Source organism: Falco naumanni, chromosome 4 (assembly GCF_017639655.2).
Source record: "Falco naumanni isolate bFalNau1 chromosome 4, bFalNau1.pat, whole genome shotgun sequence".
NCBI classification, from domain to species: domain Eukaryota; kingdom Metazoa; phylum Chordata; class Aves; order Falconiformes; family Falconidae; genus Falco; species Falco naumanni.
In genome coordinates this window covers 57,315,105-57,335,392 of record NC_054057.1, presented here as the reverse complement: position 1 = coordinate 57,335,392, position 20,288 = coordinate 57,315,105, and the positions used below count along the sequence as shown (strand labels likewise).

At 48.0% G+C, this 20,288-nt stretch overlaps 1 protein-coding gene across 3 annotated transcripts in view; it reads left to right on the top strand.

Annotated features, from left to right (window-relative positions):
* Positions 1–1,657: 1,657 nt before the first annotated feature.
* Positions 1,658–20,288, top strand: part of LOC121088118 (cryptochrome DASH-like) — a 21,397-nt gene continuing 2,766 nt past the window's right edge. The window contains exons 1-12 of one of the 3 annotated variants that reach the window (XM_040593838.1): positions 1,662–1,786; positions 1,906–2,078; positions 3,682–3,775; positions 5,015–5,145; positions 6,575–6,723; positions 7,095–7,183; positions 8,307–8,380; positions 10,111–10,200; positions 12,088–12,167; positions 13,529–13,588; positions 14,654–14,811; positions 19,259–19,378. In XM_040593838.1, the coding sequence (XP_040449772.1) occupies positions 1,721–1,786; positions 1,906–2,078; positions 3,682–3,775; positions 5,015–5,145; positions 6,575–6,723; positions 7,095–7,183; positions 8,307–8,380; positions 10,111–10,200; positions 12,088–12,167; positions 13,529–13,588; positions 14,654–14,811; positions 19,259–19,378 (1,284 nt within the window). In that variant the 5' untranslated portion in view covers positions 1,662–1,720. Of the gene's footprint in view, positions 1,787–1,905; positions 2,079–3,681; positions 3,776–5,014; positions 5,146–6,574; positions 6,724–7,094; positions 7,184–8,306; positions 8,381–10,110; positions 10,201–12,087; positions 12,168–13,528; positions 13,589–14,653; positions 14,812–19,258; positions 19,379–20,288 lie in introns of all 3 variants that reach the window. The other 2 variants (XM_040593839.1, XM_040593840.1) reach the window with 2 other exon arrangements.

Genomic DNA, 20,288 nt, shown 5'->3' with positions numbered 1-20,288 from the left:
AAGACCTCTTGAGGTTTCAATGCAAGTGGGTGGCTGTCTAGCAGCTAAGTGAGCTACAAGAGGATGTCATTACTGCCAGACTTGGCCCAGCTTAATGTCAACCACGACATTGTGGGGGAAACCTGACTGCAAACAAAAGCAAAGCCAACTATACTGTATGTCCTTGTCCAAATGAAGGCAAACAGGGAAGATTTATAAACTGCATTTGCAAAATACCTTCATTTATAATATGATAGAGAGGTGTTGGCTTGTATGGCATGTGCATTGCAAGCTGACAACAGTGTTTTCCTTGGGCATGAGCCAAAGTTTTGGCTGTTTTTCTTTCACCAAACATGAGCCCTTGGGGATGAGTCACTGGTTCTTATAGCGGGCTGCTGTCTGCTGAGCCAGGAAGAGGAGCCCTTATTGCACAGAGAAGGAATCAGGAGATGATGTGTCACGTAGGTCACGCTTGGAATCAGCATCACTTCCCATAACCAGCCAATGCAGATTGCATGCAGAGGACCTGCAAGCCTGGAGGAGATGGAAATAAAGCCAGGACTCCCTGGGACCCACTGGGGTTTGGGTACCACATTTAATCTCTGGTGAGCATCTAAGAGTCTGTGTGGCTCCACCAAATGTTCCACTTCAGCAATTCAGGAACTGAAATGAGGTGCAGCAATTAATTTCTGTAAACCTGGATCCTCAGTCATCATCAGCTCCTTGCTGCAAGATGTTGACCCCTTTCCCCATCCTGCCCCACCCCAAGAGAACCAGTGGTTACACAAGGGGAGCATGTGGCTGGAGACCTCTGAGCCAAGCGGGTTTTTTTTTGCTTTTCCTCTTATGAGAGCTGTCAAATGAAGAAAATCACGGATCCTGAGGACAATCGGACAGTTCAGTGAGTAAGGGATGTGTGATCACTGGTGTCCAACGCTGACTTATGGAAGCTGTAGGCTAAGGCAAGCCTTTTCACTTCGGCCGCTGCAGTCAGTGCTGGGATTCAAAGACATTAATTATTGCTAATCTACAGCTCACCTTTGGTTAGTCAGCAGCTATCCACAAAGCTGGTTCGCACACTAGTGGGCAAGGATGCAGTCATATCGCAGCCTTGGCACTTCTCTAAGTACTAATCAGAACTAACTGCCCGAGCTGGGTGAGCGGTGCTCTTGCAGGGGCCGGGCTCGCCACGGCAGTGCCCCAGCACGACGGGGACACGCTCCTGCGTCAGGCGGTTCCCAGCTGCTGTTATGTGGAAGGCAAAGAGATTATCGAGGTTAAAAAATAAAACCGCAAATTCAGCGTGAAGTGTGAGCGGCCCGGGGCAGGGCTCTGGTGAGAGGCTGCCGTGGGAAGGCGTGGGGACTCCCCGCCAAGGGAAACGGGCCGCCAGCCCGCCGCTGCCTCCGCGCCCGCACTGCCCCCGCCGGCGCCGCTGGGGGCTCGTCCCCGTCCCGCTCCGCATTCCCGGAACCGGGAACAAGACCCGCCCGGCCCACGGGCCCGCAGGGAGGCGGCGGGGGCGGCCGCAGGCAGCCGGGGGCAGGACGGCTTCTCCCCGGCGGGGCGGGCCGAGGGAGCGGCGGGGCCGTGAGGCGGGAACGGGGCGGGCTGAGGGGGCTGGGCTGCGGGGGAACGGAGCCGGGGCGGCCGGAGAGGGAACGGGGCCGGGCTGAGGGGGCCGGGCCGAGGAGGGACAGAGCGTGGCCGGGTGAGGCGGGACCGGTGCCGTCGGGGCACCATGTCGGGGGTGGCGAGGACGGCCATCTGCCTGCTGCGCTGCGACCTGCGCGCCCACGATAACCAGGTAGGGCCCGGCCGCGGCCCCCCGGGTATTTATTTAGGAATAACCCTGCTGTTGGGTAGGCTGGGGAGGGGTGCCTGCATCCTGCCCCCGAGAGCTGCCATGGCCCTCTGTCTTTCCAGGTGCTCCACTGGGCTCAGAGTAACGCGGATTTCGTTATTCCCCTCTACTGCTTCGACCCACGGCACTACCTGGGCACCCATTGCTTTGGTTTCCCAAAAACAGGGCCCCATCGGCTCAGGTTTTTGCTGGAAAGCGTGAAGGATCTAAGGGAAACTCTCAAGAAAAGAGGAAGGTATTGGAGAAAGCACTGTGCAAGTAACACGTCTATTTTTATTTTCCTACTCGTTTTCAACACATACCTGTGCTGTAAGCCTAATCGTGTCAGATACTCTGGGGTGTGATGATGGCTTATTTCTGAGAGCCACCGCCCTTCTGTTAGATACAAAAAGGTCCCATACGTAGCTCCTGTGCCGTCTGCAAGGGAGTGAAGAGCCATGCAGGCTGCATGCCATGTGGGGTTTTGCTTTTTTGAACTTGGATACCACAGATGGGCGTCAGCCTTAAGCGCTTTGCCCAGAGTCCTGACAATTGGAGACACGAACCGGCAGTCTTCCGAGTTGTAGGCGATGACATTAGCCGCTGGGGTGTGTGGCCTTGTCTCTAGTGAGTTTTCCCTAAGAGCCGGCTTGAGACAGACCAGCATGGATCCTGGCTTGTGAGACTGGAGAGTTAAGTTTGCTCATGCCCTGTCCCACTAAACCCAATCTCTTTGGTAGGCTACATTGTGGGAAGGGGGTCTTCAGAGATTCCTTCTTCATTATGCCTTTAGAAACCATAACTGCTGTAGACCAGGGCCTGAAGGTTTGCATGCTGAAGAATCCATTACCAAATAACATCTGGCTTTGCTTAGCAGAAGATGTGTCAGCCAGCCTGTCTTCTCCCAGAGGGGCATAACAGTGGTAGTAGAAGCAAGTGGAATGGCTCTGGGTTTGCAGTGCAGTGTGGCCAGTGTAGATGGTGAATGTTATAGGGGACTGAGAGAAATGACTGGTGGGTATCTGCACCCATACTCTGCAGTGAACAGATTCAGAGCTGCTTGAATGCTGCTGTGCTGTTGTCGGTGGCTGATAAGAGACTGGTCTTCTGTAGTGAGAGACATGTGGTTGTGAAGAGCCATGCTAAGACCTAGGCTCCATTTGCCCAATCATGATATCTTCTCAATGCAGTGATAGACAGAAATCTCTTTCACGTCCAGTCTGTGGTGTTCCCTGTGGACAGCTTGATCTCTGCTTTTCTGTGGGAAGTAAGGGGAACAGCTCTCTTAGCAGCACTCCTTGCTGCTGCCTTCTTCAGATCCAACCCATCTTTGAAGAAACTTTTCAGTTGTGCTTTAAATTATTCTGGCAAAAACACTGTATTACCCCTTCAAGTGGCTGGGCAGCTGGTGAGGTTGCAAGGTGGGAAGGGAGTTTTTTTGGCTGTTATGAACACAGAGCATTCAGAGGAAAGCATTTGTCTGAATACTCCCACATGAAAGTGGAGAGAGGTCTGCACACAGGCCACCACTGCCTGTGAAGAGGGTTGAAAGAGGAATCCATTGAACAGATCTGACAGATTTACTTTTAGGTAACAGCCTGGCTTTCTGCCCAGTCATCCTTTCTAAAGCATCCGGGGTGATAGAAATGTGTTTGACACAAACTCTGCCCTAGAAGCTTACAAACTGCATTCAGTGGGTCCTAAAAAATGTAGGCTTGTCAAATCCTGTCTGTCTGCCTCCATATGCTGTCTGTGCTCTGTAGAGAACTAATGGGTGTGTGGACTGGGACAAGGGCCTCTCGTACATATAAACAACAATAGCATCAAACCTAATTCAGGGCAATATTTTGTGTTTGCAGTACCCTGGTTGTGAGGAAGGGGAAGCCAGAAGATGTGGTCTGTGATTTGATTACGCAGTTAGGTTCTGTCAGTGCTGTGGCTTTCCATGAAGAGGTAAGGGAAATACTGGAGTGACATTGTTAAAAGATAAAATTAGGTTGTGGAGGTTTCTTCCACAACTAAATGGTGATGCAGATCCTGTGTGTTCAGAGCCTTTCTTGTCTGTGGCATTGTTAACCTTGGGGAAACTGGCTAACTCCTGGGATGGGATTGGTGTCTGAGTGGGAGTCCTTGTGATTGATGACTTGCAAGTGCTGTGCCTTGAGGAAAACGAGTTTCTAGCAACTGGCATTTTAGGTCAGCTGAGTTCATTTCTCCTCCTGTTTGCATCAAGCTGCTTTTTCCCGGTGCCTTCCTTGCACAGGCAGCTAACTGCCAGGGGACATATTGTATTGAGTGTAGGGGCCACGGTGAGCTGACAGCACCCACATTTAGGAGGTTGCCCGCCAGTGTGTTGAACAAAAGACAAGTCTGGTCCTGCACTGCCGACGGGGTTTGTGCTTTACTGGCCTGTCTTCACTGAGCTAAGTAAATGGTTTGATCCAGAGCCTGCCGAATTCAATGGAAGGCTCTGAAGACTCCACTAGGTCTGGAGGCTGTGTACAGACACCTATGTATATACATACATAGATGCGCTCAGTATTAGCAGTCTGGACCTCAGAGCTGTCTAATGGAGGAATTGTTCTGTGACTCGCACTGCAGGTATTCCTGCTGTCAGGCCTAAGACCGTTGTAATGTGATGTGACAGCCTGCACATCCCATAGTGCCTTGTTCCATGCAGCTCTAAGAACATCCACAGAGGGTCAGACAAAATGCCTCATCTAATTCCATAACCTTTCCTGACGGTGGCCAATAACAGATGCCCAGGGAAGACCACAGGAGCAGGACATATCTGTAAAGATACTTCCCCAGAATACTTTCCCAGCCACCAAGAATCTGTGGCTTAAGGACTTCTTGAAACAGGAATGCTGCCCTGATAGCCAATAACCCTCAGTGGATTTCTTTTATATGTACTTGTCCAGTCTCCTTTTCATTCCATGCAAACTTAAAAGATCTGCAACATCCTACATCAAGGAGTTCCCTATTCTGGCATTGGCACTACTAACAGAGTGAAAACGCTTATTGGGTTTGGCAGAGGAAAATACTCAGAAATTGTCTGTGTGCACCTCTCTCCAAAGGGGTGAAGCTAAATGTGGAGATGAGGGAGAAGGGCAAGGCCAGTGACCAGGGTCTGTGTGCCTACGAGAGCTGAAGCCACGCAGCCATGGCCTCACTGCATTTTGTTCTCCCTAGGCCACGCAGGAGGAGCTGGATGTGGAGAAACTGCTGTGCGAGGTGTGTTGTCAGCATGGGGTGAAGACTCACACGTTCTGGGGATCCACGCTGTATCATCGGGATGACCTTCCCTTCAGGCCTATCGCCAGGTGGGCTGCTCTGTGGTATCGCTCGCTCCACTGTCCCATTTGTTTCTAACTCCAGTGAACTGCTTAGGAGGGGTCTTAGTCATCCAGTCCCACAGGGAAGGGACCCATGAATCCATCTGCATTACGGAACAGTGCTGTCATGCTCATACACAGCAAGGGGAAGGGGCACATTCATCCCTCTGTACTAGTAGAATTTACTCTTCAATATGCATAAAGCCAAGGGGTTTGACTGACGTGCGGAATTAGACTCTATAACTTGAAAGTTATAAAGTAGGTATGTTTATTGCACGCAGATGCACGGGGGATCGCTCCTCCACAAGCGTGCATGCCCGAAGTGACGAACCATCCCACATTTATACAATGAAACAAATGAATATTCAATTAACGCCTATACATATTTGTTACCTAAACCCGCTTACTCTTGCTTCGTATGTTAATTAGCTTATCAGTCCTTTGCCTGGAATGTGGTGGTCTTGCAGGTTTGTAGGTGATTCATGTTCTTGTGACCATTCGATCTTCTCCAGCAAGGAGACTTAGCACTCCCTCCCTCTAGATAGCATTGGAATATCTCTCATCCTTTTCTCATTCTTTTTTAAATAGCCCCTTTGTTAGAGGAAGAGGGGCAGGCGTCTCCTCAAAACTGTAGTTGTCTCCTCAAAGCTGTGTGCCTATGTGACCAGACACCACACCCATGACCAGTCACCATACCCACATTCCTTGAGCAGACATATACAATCACAATCGATGTCCATTGTCCCCATTTCACACTATTTCTCCATATCGTGACCATTTATTGAGGGACTGATTTCTCTTTGCCCTTCCACCAGCACAGTTTTGATGCTCTGTCTGCAGTGCTCAGTCCTTGTGACATTGGACTGGATTGCTCCATTACCCCATCTGGCTAAATGCAGCTGCCTGTGACAGTAGCCCTTTGCATGTGGACTCTTCATGCCTCCCTCAGTAGTCACTTGAGGTGTAATTAGTGGAGTTGAGTGATTCATGGCATCCTATAGAAAATGTATAAAACAGAGCAGAAGAGTCAGGCGATAAAAATTGCTGTTTCTCTCCATTGACTGAAAAGCAGCTGGAGGTTGCAGATTTTTACATTGAAGTCAGCCTTGTGGGTAATCAGAAGTTAGATGAGATGAATCTGACCCTCAGGGATTGCTCCATCAGGACACACCTTAAACTGAAAAGGCATCAGAGGCAGAAACTGGATGAAGGACTGAACTTCTGATGGCTTCTAGCCCCAGGGCAATCTACCTCTTTCAGCAGGCAGTGTACAAACATGCATCACAAATACGCGCTCTGCCCTCAGGAGAGTGCAGCCTGGAAAGCTAACCCTCCATCTATGGAAGATATGTGGTGCTGTGTGGAGGGGCCAGGGTAGCCACTCTGCGGAGATCTGACCGCGCTGTTATCTTTGCAGGTTGCCCGATGTCTACACCCATTTCCGAAAAGCAGTGGAATCTGAGGCAAAGGTCCGGCCAACTCTGCAGATGGCAGACCAGCTAAAGCCTCTGGCTCCAGGGGTGGAAGAAGGGTGTATCCCTACGATGGAGGATTTGGGACAGAAGGGTAAGAAAACTTGATGTGGCAGTTCCTCCCATGAAGTCCTACTTAGATCTGTCTGTTACTGAGGATGAGAAGAGGGAGGCCTCCCAAGGGCAGTGGTTGCCCTTCAAACTGTAACTAAGCTGCTGTTCACTCATATGACAAATGAAGGTAAATTCCCTGTGTGGAGGAGCTGCCCTGCAGCTGGGTAGAAAACATCCTCTTAGTAATTTTTAATATGTTTGATTTGACCCTTGCTTTAGAGGAAGACAGGGCACAATCTTTTATGGCCCCAAAGCAGACACCCTTACTGCTGAACATCCCTAGATTTTAAGCTCCTTACCTTTGAGATGCTTTCCAAGAAGGTAACAAGGTGATGGTGTTTTCTGTGGCAGATCCTGTGACTGATCCACGAACAGCCTTCCCCTGCAGTGGAGGAGAGACCCAAGCTTTAATGAGACTGCAGTATTACTTCTGGGACACGGTAACTCTTACACTTCCTTGTCTACATCCTCCCCCTTGTACATATGGCTGTGCAAGTGCGTGAGGCTGCAATTTTACTTCCTAGTGATGTTTCCTTAGCTCCTGTATAACACTGTACAAAGGAGGGAATTAACGTTTTTTCAGGTTTTCAGAGGGACAAACTAAATCCAAAGAAGTCATCCAGGAACTGGGAATGTAAGCCAAATACTTAGGAATCTAGTTTAGTGGCCATCCCTCTTAAGTCTTTTTTTCATCAACTTTTGGGAATTAGGACGATGCCTTGATTTGCCCTTTCTACTCTCCTGTCCCACATCGTCAGCAATGTAGTTCCTTCACTTTGTAGGAGTGAAAAGTGGCCTGAAGAGCTGTAATTGCAAATGGGGTGAGGAACAACTGACCCAAACTGCTTCCAGTTTTTTTAACAAGCACAGTTAAAAATAGTAGGAGGTTCATAGTAGTCTGACAGTGCTGCCAGCATACAGTCACTGCTGGAAAACCTGTTCCTTCTTTTCTGTTATGCAAATATTGTCTTCCTGGTGAGCTAGAACAGCCCTTTAGCAATTGTAACCTGTGCAGCCAAAGGGAATCAGAAGAGATCAGGCTTCCCAATGTCCTCTGCATTGTCAGTGGAGTTCTCAGAAAACGGAAGATCTGCGCTCTGCTGTAAATGTGGCTGGCCCAGAAGTAACAGTGGCCAGGATTCCCGCAGCTGTGTGTTGGGTGCTGTCAGACACGGTAGTTCTCAAACCTGAACAAGCAACCACATGGACAAGGGAACTGGCCTCCAGTTCTGCTGGTGCTTTTAAGTGGATCATTGATCCAGAGTCAGACAGGTACGGGCAGGGAGCAGCACAGCCAGGTTCATAGTGCTTGTAGAAATAAATGTGCTACAGGCTGAAGCCAGGAGCATAGCTTGTGACATGCATCCCAGAGCTATAATGAGAACTGCTGGCCTGATTCATTCCTGCGCACTGGAGGCAGTAATTTGACAGCTCTGTAGTCCTTGCAGGCAGCCATGAGAGGGAGCCCAGCCCTGCTAGATTGCCCTAGCTCCAGTATGAAAGAAAACGTATTTAGCATGTTGCACTAAAGTATTAAAACCGTTTGGTTTTTCGCTCGCACAGAACCTGGTTGCATCTTACAAGGAGACTCGCAACGGACTGGTGGGAATGGATTACTCGACCAAATTTGCACCATGGTAAAGATTTTTGTTGTGAGTCTGGAAGCTCCTTTTCTGCTCTCATCCCAAACCGATGTTGCCCAGCTGCTGAGTGCTCACTGGACAGAGGTCTGAGTGTGATTCGTTCTGCCCTTTTTGTTGGGGTACAGCAGCCTCAAAGCTGCTTTTTGTTGTGCTTCTATATAGTGCTTCCCTGGGAATGTTCCTGCAGTTAGGAATTGCTGAAGTGTAGCAGTAGTGTGCCAAGAGCCCAGTGTGCTGGGAGCAGCAGTGTGGACAGGGCACTAGAGAGACACACCACTTGTCTTTGCCTTTGTGCTGTTTTGTGTGTTATCAGGGTTGGTTGTGAGGAGCCCGGGAGGAAGAGTAGCTTCAGCATGTTGATAGGGTTGTAGCAGAACTCAGTCCAGTTCTGGTTTGCTGAATAATGTGGGCCAAGTCACTTCACCTCACTGCCATTCTGTTTTTCTGTGGTGTGAAGAGATGCTTCTGATTATTCCTATTGCAAAAGGATCTCTTATTTGGGTAGATATGATGATTTATTATGATTAGGGGTTTTAGTCTCCAGTGCTGGAAGGGGAAGAGTTAATCTCAGACTGCAACAGCAACAGCAGAACCCAGTTCAGCCTAAGGCTGAGAGTATCCAGTGTGTTTTCCCGACAGAACTGCAACGTGAAACAGTTTTCTGAGCCCCCTACAAGTCAGGATTTATTTTCAGCGGGCTTTGTGCTTTACTGGTTGCAGTGGACAGCTCCACCTGCTGGCGCTGTGGGGTCCGGGACCGCTGCCACTTCAGAAGTTCGTTATTTGTAGTCTCCACTCGAGTTTTTCCGATCTGGACATTTGCCCAGAGCAGACAATCCTGATCTGCCTGTCACAAAGTGTTCCCCTGTCAGATGATCAAAATCAGACTTGTTCAGATTGCAGCCAGCCATTCACATCTCATATTGGCCATTTCTAAGTGTTATTGCTGGTCAACAATCAAGGGAAAACTCTTCAGGCCCTTTCTTCCTGTTTTCCAAAATTCACTAGAACATCAATTTTTTCCACGAGCCCTAGTGGGAAACTGCAGTAAAATACATTTCTAGGAAAATAAAGGTAAAAGTTGTTCCTTATCACTCTTTGTGATGGGGTTGGAGTCTACAAGCTCTTTCCTGTCTTGCACAGCACTGATCTGGAACAAATGGGAGAAGCCCAGTGGATTGAAATGCCAAAGTTTGTGTTTGATTCCCTAGTTTTCTGACCCTTCGTGAGATTTTTAGCAAATTAATTGCCTTCTGTTGTTGCTCAAATGAGACACTAATGTACTGCAGGAAGAGGAGCCCTGGACATATGATAATTAAATTTGTAGTAAAAGGAGGGCAGTTGAACCACTAGGACAGTTGCTGTAGGGGCTGACATTTGGGACTCATTTCTGTGTTTGTCATTGGTGCACTAAATCACCAGATGATCAAGTCTTTTATGCAATGCTTGTCAGACTTGTGTAAAATGGTTTATCTCAGTAGCTTGGAAACTCCGGTAACAGTCATACACTGGGACAGGGAAGATTTTGATTCTCAGATTGAAAAGTTGCAAAGAAGTCATACAACTTGACTGAAGCCATTTGGGAAGTCAGTGGCAGAACTGCAAACCAAGCAAAAGTTTTCAGACAACAACTCTAGACACAAAGCTGCCCCTCCAATCTGTCCCTGCAGACATCGAGTTGTCAGTCCTACATTGCATTCAGGACATCATTCTCCTCCTTTCAGGCTGGCGCTGGGCTGCATTTCACCTCGATACATCTATGAGCAGATACAGAAGTATGAAAAAGAGAGAACGGCAAATCAGAGCACATACTGGTATGTCCTTGCATGATCAGCATAGCTTGTTTTCTCTGAAAAGGAAACTGACATCTCATGCACAGGAGAGAGTGATTTGTTAACTTAATGTTTGTTTGTTTTTCCTGTGCCTGCTGTCTGGTTCCTCGGGGTTGCATTGCAGTTCTGTTTCAGTATGGATTTATTAGTCTGCCTTTGACATCCAGAGGCTGTAGGCACTTTGTAAGGGAAGATTATTAAAGCTAGTTGTCGTGATTGCTGGGAAATTGTGGGTCATGATTTTTAAGAATTATCTCTATAAATCAGTACAACCCCTCTCTGCATCATTATGGGCTAGATGAGAAGGAAGAAGAATGATTTACAAATAAAAGCCAAAGAGTTTCTCATGCCAAGCATATGAGCAGGGTTTCACCAAAAAGGCTCAGTAGTTTGCGACGTGTACAAATCACGCGGTGTCAGAAGGACCTCTGGGCACAGTCCAGCAAATGGCCCTGTGCTTGCTCAGCTGCCTGGCCATGAGTGCGCCACCATAGCAAAGAAGAAGAGGGGACTGGGAAGTGGGCTTAATGCATCCTGCCTTGTCACCTCACTGCTGGCTGCTTGCCTGCCTGCAGGTTGTCCTGAAGGAGTCTGGGGGACAACTGAGGTCAGTGTAGCTGTCCCTGAGCAGGCCTTGAACTTGCTCATGCGCTCTGCTCTGCCCAGACACTCTGAACTGGAGCCTGGTAGGGAGCTCATAAGGAGTAGCAGGTTCATGTTAGAGCCTGGCCTAATACTAGACCTGGATGGGAAAAAGCCCAAACCACAAAGTCTGCGCAAACTGGAGAACTATGTTTTCAAATTGGTTTGTTACGTTCGCAGTGTGTGTGACAGCACAGTGGTCGGTGAGGAACAGGCAGAACATTGCCAATAACTCTTGCCAAAATACTCCATTTCATTAAAATTCAAACAGATAAAATATCAACCTTTTGCCTGTTGAAGTGTATGCCTTTTTTTTTTTTTCTTCAAAGACAATTAAGAGAGGAAAGGTTTCAAGAAATGAACATACTTGTGTTTTTCCATCTAACAGTCAGCCAGCCTGCCTGCAAGGTGGGGTGCCATGGAAATCTGAGTGTGTTAAAGTGATAAATAGTTATAAAAAAGAAGCTGTCAAGCTGTAGGCACCGCAGTCAATTGTAACAATGAAGTACAGGTCATAGTGGCTGCACATGAGGGACTGATTGAACTTCAGTGTCATGACACTAGTTTTTAGCATTTGGACAGTGTCCTGTTTTGTAACCAGATTTTCCAAAAGGATCTTGTAAGCCTAAACATCAGCTGAGCAGAATATTTCCAATATGCCAGAGTGCTGAAGCAAGTCTCAGAGGCTGAGGTGCCATCATTTTGCAAGAAGCTTTATTTATATAAAAGTTTTTATATAAAACTGTCTATTTTCTGCAGGCCTAGCACCTGATTTCATGAGCTAGACCACTGTAAACAGAGTGTTGAAAGGTGCATGTAAGTCCCTTACAAAGGTTATTGCTTAAATCAATGCAAAGGTCTTAGGAATGTGCTGACATGCTTGCTTATGCGGAAGTGTGAAGCTGAATCAGGTCCTCGCCCTGCTCTTTGGAGAATTACATCCCAGTAGGGATGGATGAGAAACAGGTTTCCTGAAATTCTGTTCCTGCACTTGAGTTAAGGAAAGCTTCCCCAGTGATTCATGCGAAGTTTGCTTTCACTATAGTCATCCAGGTGCAAGCTAGATGGGTAGGCTTGGGGCAAGAACTGGTATCATGGGAAGGTGCGTGAAATTGCTCATTGTGAGTAAACCTCACGGGGTTAATGGTGGGTACTATGGAAGCAAAATCCCAATTCAGTAATTTCATCTGACCCACAGCGAAATACAGACGCAGCTTTGTGTTTTAGGGTCCTGTTTGAACTGCTGTGGCGGGATTACTTTCGATTTGTGGCCCTGAAGTATGGCAGAAGGATTTTCTCATTAAGAGGTGTGTATGGATCACCGTATTCGGAGAGGAAAGGTACAGTCTTACAACAGGGAAATTAAGAGATGTTGTCAGCATTGTGTCGTACAAATGTTCTTCTCATCGCGCTTGTGTCACCACTCTGGATGTTGCTGGGGACTTAGTGGTGGCACAGAAGTGCCTCAACACCATGATTCTGTACACTGAGACTTTTTCCCCCAAATCTGATTAGATATGGGGAGTATTATTAACACATGTCAGTGGGAAACAGCAGCATGGTAACAGTAAAGATGTTATTTCTGGAGACATTCCACCTTTGGAGAGGATCCAGGCTTCAGGTTTGCTCCACATTCACCAGAGTAGCTGAAAGAGAGCAGGAACTGATCCAGCAGCACAAATCCCAAGAAACCAGATTTTCTTTCTGCCTTGCACTACATAGGAATCAGAAGGAGATTCAGCTCCAGACCCAGTGAGTTACGTGCAGGTGCCTACACCTCAAATGGGGGTCTGAACTCTTGAGTGCAATGCAAATACCTAGTCTACATAGCCAGGAAACCCTACAGCTGATGCGTGTGCTGGGTGAGCTGTTCTCCATGTGATGTAGCTGCCCACACCTAAGCATACAGCACTGGTTTAGATGCCCCGGGGCAGTCTGCCTGGCATCCAGCTGTGGGTGCAGAGGAACATGTCTCCCTCAGGGCCTGCATCACATCTGCCTGGCCAGGCCTATGTGGCTGTTTCAGATGCCCAACAGCATCTCAAATGGCACTGGATGCCAGTGGTGGGCCTAACCTTAGATGTCTGGAGCTGGAGCTGAGTCATCCCTGCTGCCTCTGTTCCACTGTACAGAGGTCTGTAATTGCCACTGGACCCTGCAAACATAAAGTCATCCCCCTCATCTGTTCCTACCCCACTGCAGGAGCAAAGTGTTACTGGGGCTTCTGCCAGGTAATTCTGGGTTTAGTGTCTGCTACAGAAATGGATTTCACATAGACATTGTCCTGGAGTAAAACTGAACAAGAAATTACTAGCTTGGGCCAGAGCACATCTTTGACCACTTGAGAGGTCTGAGTAATTTTTAATTAACAAAAAAAATTAAAAAATAAAAATAGAGCAAACGCTAACAAAACAAATTATCAAAATCTGTTAAGGCTGGAGCATCCTCCATGTGCACAAGACATTCCTTTGCAACCCTTGAAAGGAGGAATGGATCATCCCTAAATCTTTGCAGAAGGAACATGGCTTGTTTGTAATACCACTGAGAGGGCTCGCTTCATCCTAATGTCTTGTGTCGTCAACCAAAGTGCCTCTGGCTGTCATTGTTTTATTAATAACTGCCTGTGCCAGCATTTGTCTTCATTAACAGTTCTTTTTCTTCTCAATAGGGCTTCAAAATAAAGAGGTCCCCTGGAAAAAGGACCTTCAGCTCTTTGACTGTTGGAAAGGTCAGTAGAAACCGCAGGTTTGTCTAAGTGTGCTTTATGGTTTCCACATGTCTGTGTGCTAACATGTGCCCTCATGCTAACTCAATTTTATGTCAGGGAACTGTCAGTATGATCGAGGCCTGTCATTTAAACTGTTACCACCAAACAAGAATCCAGCCCCGTGGTCTGATGTGTGATGTGAGTGCAGGATACTTGGTTTCCCTTCCGAGACTGAGCACTGCACAGGAGCAGGCCCGCAGGGTACCGTGAACGGCCAGGCTCTGTCCGGCTGGTACGTGCTTTGTGAGATGCACTGCAGTTAGATTTTCCTGCTCAGGTAGAAGTGTTTACAAACTGTTGGCTCCTTCTGTCCAGTCACACAGGGGCTGACCAGCCCTTCTTACCCATGCGAGATTGCCATGCCTGCTACATTTTGTTCTTCTGATTGGTTTTGGTTAGAAGGTTGGAACAGTGTTAGAATAAATCACATCTTCCATTATGCCACAGTCTTTTAATAGCCTTGCTTTTCCTTTAGCTTTTATAACTCTGTTGTCACTTGAACAGCAAGCATAATATCTCAAAACTTGGAGGGGCTAACAGACTGAAGTGTCAGAATCAGTGAAATACACACCTATGTATATTTCTTCATGTTAATGCCATGTGTATCCATTTGCATGCAGGTACAATAGATCTTTTCCTTAACAATAGACAAAGACTGTCCAATAGATCCCTCTCTGCTATTAGTCACCTGTCAAGAATCTTCCTGTTCTTGGCCCACCTTGCTATTATCTGTGTATTTATTCTGCTCTGCAAAATTCCCTGCAATCCACCTCGTTGTTTTTCCAGTCTGAGATTTTTCTGTACCTTGTTTTTTTCCTTGCCAAAAAGTCTCACTTTAATTTTCAGTATAATTTCCCATGGTTCTTAGTGGCTGCACACCAGCTAAACCTCACTGAAATCTCTCCCTTCTGCTGTTACACTGGCACTGTCTTACCTGCTTGGATGGCTGTGAATGCATGACCACAGTTTGGTTTATGAGTGCCCAAAAATGTCATTATGTCCCAGCACTGTCTTTTGTCTCTGCAGAGGGCAAAACAGGGGTTCCTTTTGTCGATGCCAACATGCGAGAGCTGGCTGCGACAGGCTTCATGTCTAACAGAGGGCGGCAGAATGTTGCCAGCTTTCTCACCAAGGACCTGGGTCTGGACTGGAGGATGGGGGCGGAATGGTTCCAATACCTGCTGGTAAGGCTGAGCTGTTTTGTGCCTCTGGAGTTGTTTGTGCTCCCTGCCCTGAGTGACAGACAGGAGGACAGCTCTGCCTAGTAAGGATACAGAAGAGGATGAGTAATTTTCAGGCTGTTATAAATGCGTGTATATACTGCTTGCATGGTATCTACTTCCCAAAGCTCACGTAAGAAAAGGGAATTTTGTCACAGTGAAGCTGCCATCAACCAAGATGTAGCTAGGACGTTTTCAATGATAGTTTTGGTCCTCCATCTAGGGTTTTAGCCAGAGATCCATCACACTGGAGAAGACTTTCAAATATAAATTATGTTAACAATGCTCTGATTTGCTCACCCCAGAGGCTGGGGAGGAGGATGGCCCAGAAATAGAACATAACAAGAAATATGTGTTCTGGCCACTGAAGCCAGTGTTGGCACAGTGTCCTTGCATTGATGGCTGTGGACAGGGAAGCTATCTAGTCAAGAACAGGCAAGTACGGACAATAGCTGCATCAGCTTCCAGAGAGCTCCACCCTGGCTGGAGGCATCCTTCTTTGTTCTGGTGAGTCACAGGCCTCCCTGCCAACTGGAGCACCAATTCATTTCTCATATGCCAATCGGCAGCCATGCAAGCTCAGTTAAATAGCTGGCTCGCTTCTCCGTCCTTAGTCCTCTGTCCCGTAGCTTCTTCCCAGGAAAGTCTGCACCGGCTGGCAGTCCCCAGTTCAGCTCTGCGTGTCTTTGCTTGGCTGCCATTATCTCTGGTGATGGTGATGGTGATGGAGGGACTGTCAGCAGCACCATGCTGAGCAGTGGGAACTGAGGCTGAGCAGGTGAATCTGCATTTTGTTCTTTACCAGACTGAATGGATCAGACTGAAAAAGACCAAATACTAATATCAGCCTCCCATTAAAGATCTTGTTTGTGGGATACAAGTGGCTACTGGTAATCAGGAAACTTTCTACTCACTAGGACAGCTGGAGATCCAGAGAGAGCTCAGTCACCAACATTATCTGCAATTAAAAGCGCCTTTTTTGTGAATGTAATATTTTTTTTTTGAGCTTCCGTGGTGCTGGGTTCTGACATGGCTTTGGCTGCAAAGATCTCCTGGAAGGTCTGGGTGCTTTTTCCAGTGCTGTGACTCACACCGTTGCTGTGAGCAGTGGTGGGCTTGCACAGGAACACAGTGCAGAACTTCTGCAGGATCCTCCAGAAAGTAGTGATGGTAGCTGCATGCAGCAATGCTTTTCCAGATAAAAGTGAGAGCCCCCAGCACATGGCACCAGAGAACTTGTATTGGAAAAGTGGTGGCATTATCCTTCCTATCATGGCTGGAATCTGGGATGGAAAATCTTACCTCGAGTGCATTTTTTTTTTGCAGTTTCAGTGGGTTGTATAAGAAAGCTGATACCCTGTGTGTGTGACTTACCAGGCAGGGGCTGCATTTTGGTATGGATGATCTAATTCCTGTAGCCTGAGTGCATTGTGTACGTCACACAGTGGCCCTCCAGAAGAATGGTGCAGCACATGCAAATGCACAAACACATCAGTGCATGTCTGTCCTGCAGAGTCAGCCACTAGGACCACTTTGAATGTTTTGTAGTATCTGGCTTTTGATGGCATCTGTCAGCTGTGGCTTTCACAGCAGTGACAAAGGAGACTTCATTTCACAGAGAGGGCAGCTTGCTTCATGTACAGGCAAGCCTTGCACTCAAAGTCACCAGCTGATGAAGGGCTGGGAGTCAGGAACTGAGGCTTTGCTCTGACAGGCGGGCAGCTTTGCTTTCCTCCAACAGGAGCTTGGTTCACTTTGCAGGCCGACTCAGATGGCCACAGCAGATTCCAGGTCCTATTCCCCAAGTAAGGAAGACCTGCAAGGTCTAACACGAAAAAGATGCTCCCTGGGTTATTTACCTTTATTCACAGGCACATGAATGTTACCAGACTTGCTGGAAGCAGGATTTAGCACTCTGCACTAGGCCTTTCATCTTGGGAAGCCTCAGCGGCTGACTGCCACCATAGGCTGGTGTAGCACAGGCTGATCCTTGTGTCCTTCTGTCCCTTCCTTTCCACTTGTGTCACACTGATACATTGCTAGACAGCTGTTACTTTAACCTGGCGGCATCCCCAGGGTAACATACAGGAGACATAAGTTTGATGGGGAGATATAGCTATAGAATGGTAGAGGCCAGTACAGAACTGAAACTGGTTTCACTTGGCTCTAAAAAGGGAAAGTAACGTGTATTTCATCTCTGATCCTTCCAGCAAAGGCCCACCAAGTGTTTGCGTGTGCCTGTGAAGAGGGTGTCTGTTAACCACGCCAGGTGGGCAGTGAGACTGAGGCAAGCTCTCTGCAACCTGCCAAAGCCAGGGAGAAGGCAGGAGACCACTGGTGGCCTGAAACAGAGATGATCTCAGCTGTGATTTCATTCACAGGGTCAGGCCCCAAGGAAAGGGAGAGAAACAAACCAAAGAGAATGCCAGGAAGGGGCAAGGCTGAGGGGGAAATGAGCCTGCCTCCTCCAGTCCCCCTTGGATTTGCCCTCGCCTCCCCCACATGCTTTCCTGTGTGTTAATCACACAATCAGGCCTCCAATGGCATCTTTCTTCCACTCCTTATCCTCACCAGCTGGAGGAAGTGCTGCTGGGAAGGGGGAGCATGCTGCACAGTGAGCATAGCTGGCTACTGATCACCCTGACCCCGGCTCTCAGCTGGCTTTGCAGAGAACGGGGAAGGGAACTTGGCAGAGCCCGTTGCCCTGTGCCTTCTGCCATCTGGGTGCGCTGAGCTTCGGTCGTGGTTTCATCTCAGCCAGCAACTAAGTACCATGCAGCTGCTCGCTCACTCCCCATCCCACCAGGGATGGAGGGGGAGGAGAATCAGAAAAGTAAAACCTGTGGGTTGAGATAAGAATGGTTTAATAATTGAGATAAGGAAAAAATTAATAACAATAATTGCAATGAAGAGGAGGGGAAGAGATAGGAATAAAACCCAAGGGGAAAAAAAAAATTATGCACATTTGCTCACCACCTGCTACCAATGCCCAGCCAGTCCCCAAGCAGTGATCACCCCCCCAGCCAGCTCCCCCCAGTTTATGTACTGAACGTGACGTTCTGTGGTATGGAATATCCCTTTGGCCAGTTTGGGTCAGCTGTCCTGGAAGACCTGTCCCAGGTTCTCATGTACCTCCTCACTGGCAGAGCACAGGAAACTGAAAAGCCCTTGATTTAGAATAAGCACAACTTAGCAACAACTGAAACACCAGTGTCTTATCACCATTATTCTCACACTAAATCCAACACACAGCACTGTACCAGCTACTGAGAAGAAAATAAATTCTATCCCAGTGGAGACCAGATCAGCTCCTCACTTTAAGGATTTTGGAATTGTCACTGAGATTTTGGAAGTGTCACTGTGTGGACTGGTTGTTGCTGCAGCTGCAGTAAAAGCAGAAGAGAACAGCACTGAATGTGCTTCGTGACTCGCCTTTGCAAACTGCTGCAGCTGCCAGCACTACGCTTTTGCAATGTGGACGCCCCTCCTAGGAACGCTCAGAGATCCCACGCCCTACCTGCTATCGCTGCCACTCCTCTCCTGAGCTAGGTCTGAATTGTCCTACAGCTGGAAAGCTTCTGATGCTGGATTTAAGCGACCCTGCCCAGCTGAAGAGCACTCAGACTGGATCATGTCCTGCTCCCACTTATGCCTGTTTCAGAAGCCTCGCTCCATTTTACATAAGCATCCTTGAAAGCTCTTTATTGGTTTAGATGTAGAACAACTTGGCGATGTGCAGCCTACTGAGTACATCATGAGAGCTCTAGTGTTCCCCGTAGTAGTAAAGCATCTCTTTCTGCCAAGTCCCTGTGAGTTGAGGCTTATTGCCTGATGAAGGTCGAGTATAGCACGGAAAAAACTGTAGTGTTTGTATCCATTGCATCTTCACACACTCTGTGTGGTCACTCTGTACAGCCTGAGTTAGGCTTTTCTCCAGTCTGCCTAACAGGATCTGCACAGATGATTTTGTTAGTCTGTGGGCTCTGGGTAACTGGTCAGGAAGACTTTTCTTTCATATTTGAAACGGACTGGGCTGCTGTTTCTTGGAATATGAGCACTCAAAAGCTAGGGCTAGTTGCCGTTAGGTCTGCCAGATGTCAGCAGAAAGAGAAGTTTTTTTAAAAAAAAAAGGAAACAGAAAGTGACTTTGGTTGGACTTTATCTCATTAACCTAAGGACCATGAAGTGAAGTAGCCTGGGAAACTGATCCCAGCTGTAAAATACAGCCATGCAGCACAGTTCTCTTCTGAGCCAGAGGGCTGTACCTACATGGGAGCTGTGACTGCCCCAGTATTGCCAGGCTGATGCCCACACAGGGAGTTTTCCCCTTGAGATGAGGGGTGGACGGGGAGAGAAGATTCACCAAGCACCAGCCCATCTCTTCATGCTGTTTTCTTCCTCTGTTCTCAAGGTGGATTACGATGTTTGTAGCAATTATGGCAACTGGTTATACAGTGCTGGTATTGGCAACGACCCACGGGACAACAGGAAGTTTAACATGATTAAACAAGGCCTGGATTACGACAGCAATGTAAGTGTGTTTGGCTGTTTTGCAATGAATAGTGCAGCAAAGCGTATGTGAGAGTTTCAGGGAACAGAGATCGACCTGCTGTGTGGATACTGCTGCAAAAGGTTCTGTGATCTCCTGGCCAACAGTCAGGCAGGTTCCTCACTGCTGCACAGGAAGATCTGACGTTTACAATCTGCTGCTGTCTCCAAAGAGGCTGGTGCTCTGTACAGCCTCCCTGTCCTGCCACTGGCCTATGTTTCGTCACCGTTTCTTCCGGGTAACAGCCACAACCCATCAGTATCTCACACAGCCATTTCCTTGAGCACAGAGCAGCTTCTTAGCGAACTCAGAAGTGACAGGAGAGACAGAGCTGCTCCTTGGGAGGACCTAGAGAGTAGATTAAACCTGTGACTAAACCTGACTATCCTCCGTAAGCGGTGGGCACAGATAAATCACCCTTTCCACGTGCTTAGTTCACATACCAGATTACCTGGTCCCACCCTATTCCTGAGCTTCATGGCAAGCTGTGCTGTTGCCTTTGGCACTGTAGCTGGCAGGACTTCGCAAGGAACCAGAAAATAGTCCTAGTAGGGGACACAGCAGTGGAGTTAATGGGAGAGATTCAGGGGCAAGGCGGGGTTCATCTTGCCAAGCACAAGAGTGTGCAGCTGAGCTAGTGCCCCTAGTTTCCTTCGCTCACTTGGAAAGAAAACAGGGACTTCTTGGGAACGACTTCATCTCACTGTGTCCTAAATAGGGCAGGTGAACTGTAGCAGAAAAGCACCTCTGCCTCCCTCCCCTGCCTGCAGTAAGCCTGGGAGAAGAGCTCCAGCATCCAGTCCTCTGTGTTTAGGCACTAATTCTGTGTAGAGAGTTTAGCAGGAGGGGCTAAGACTTGACAGAGGTAACCGATGCTGTAGTACACCAGCCT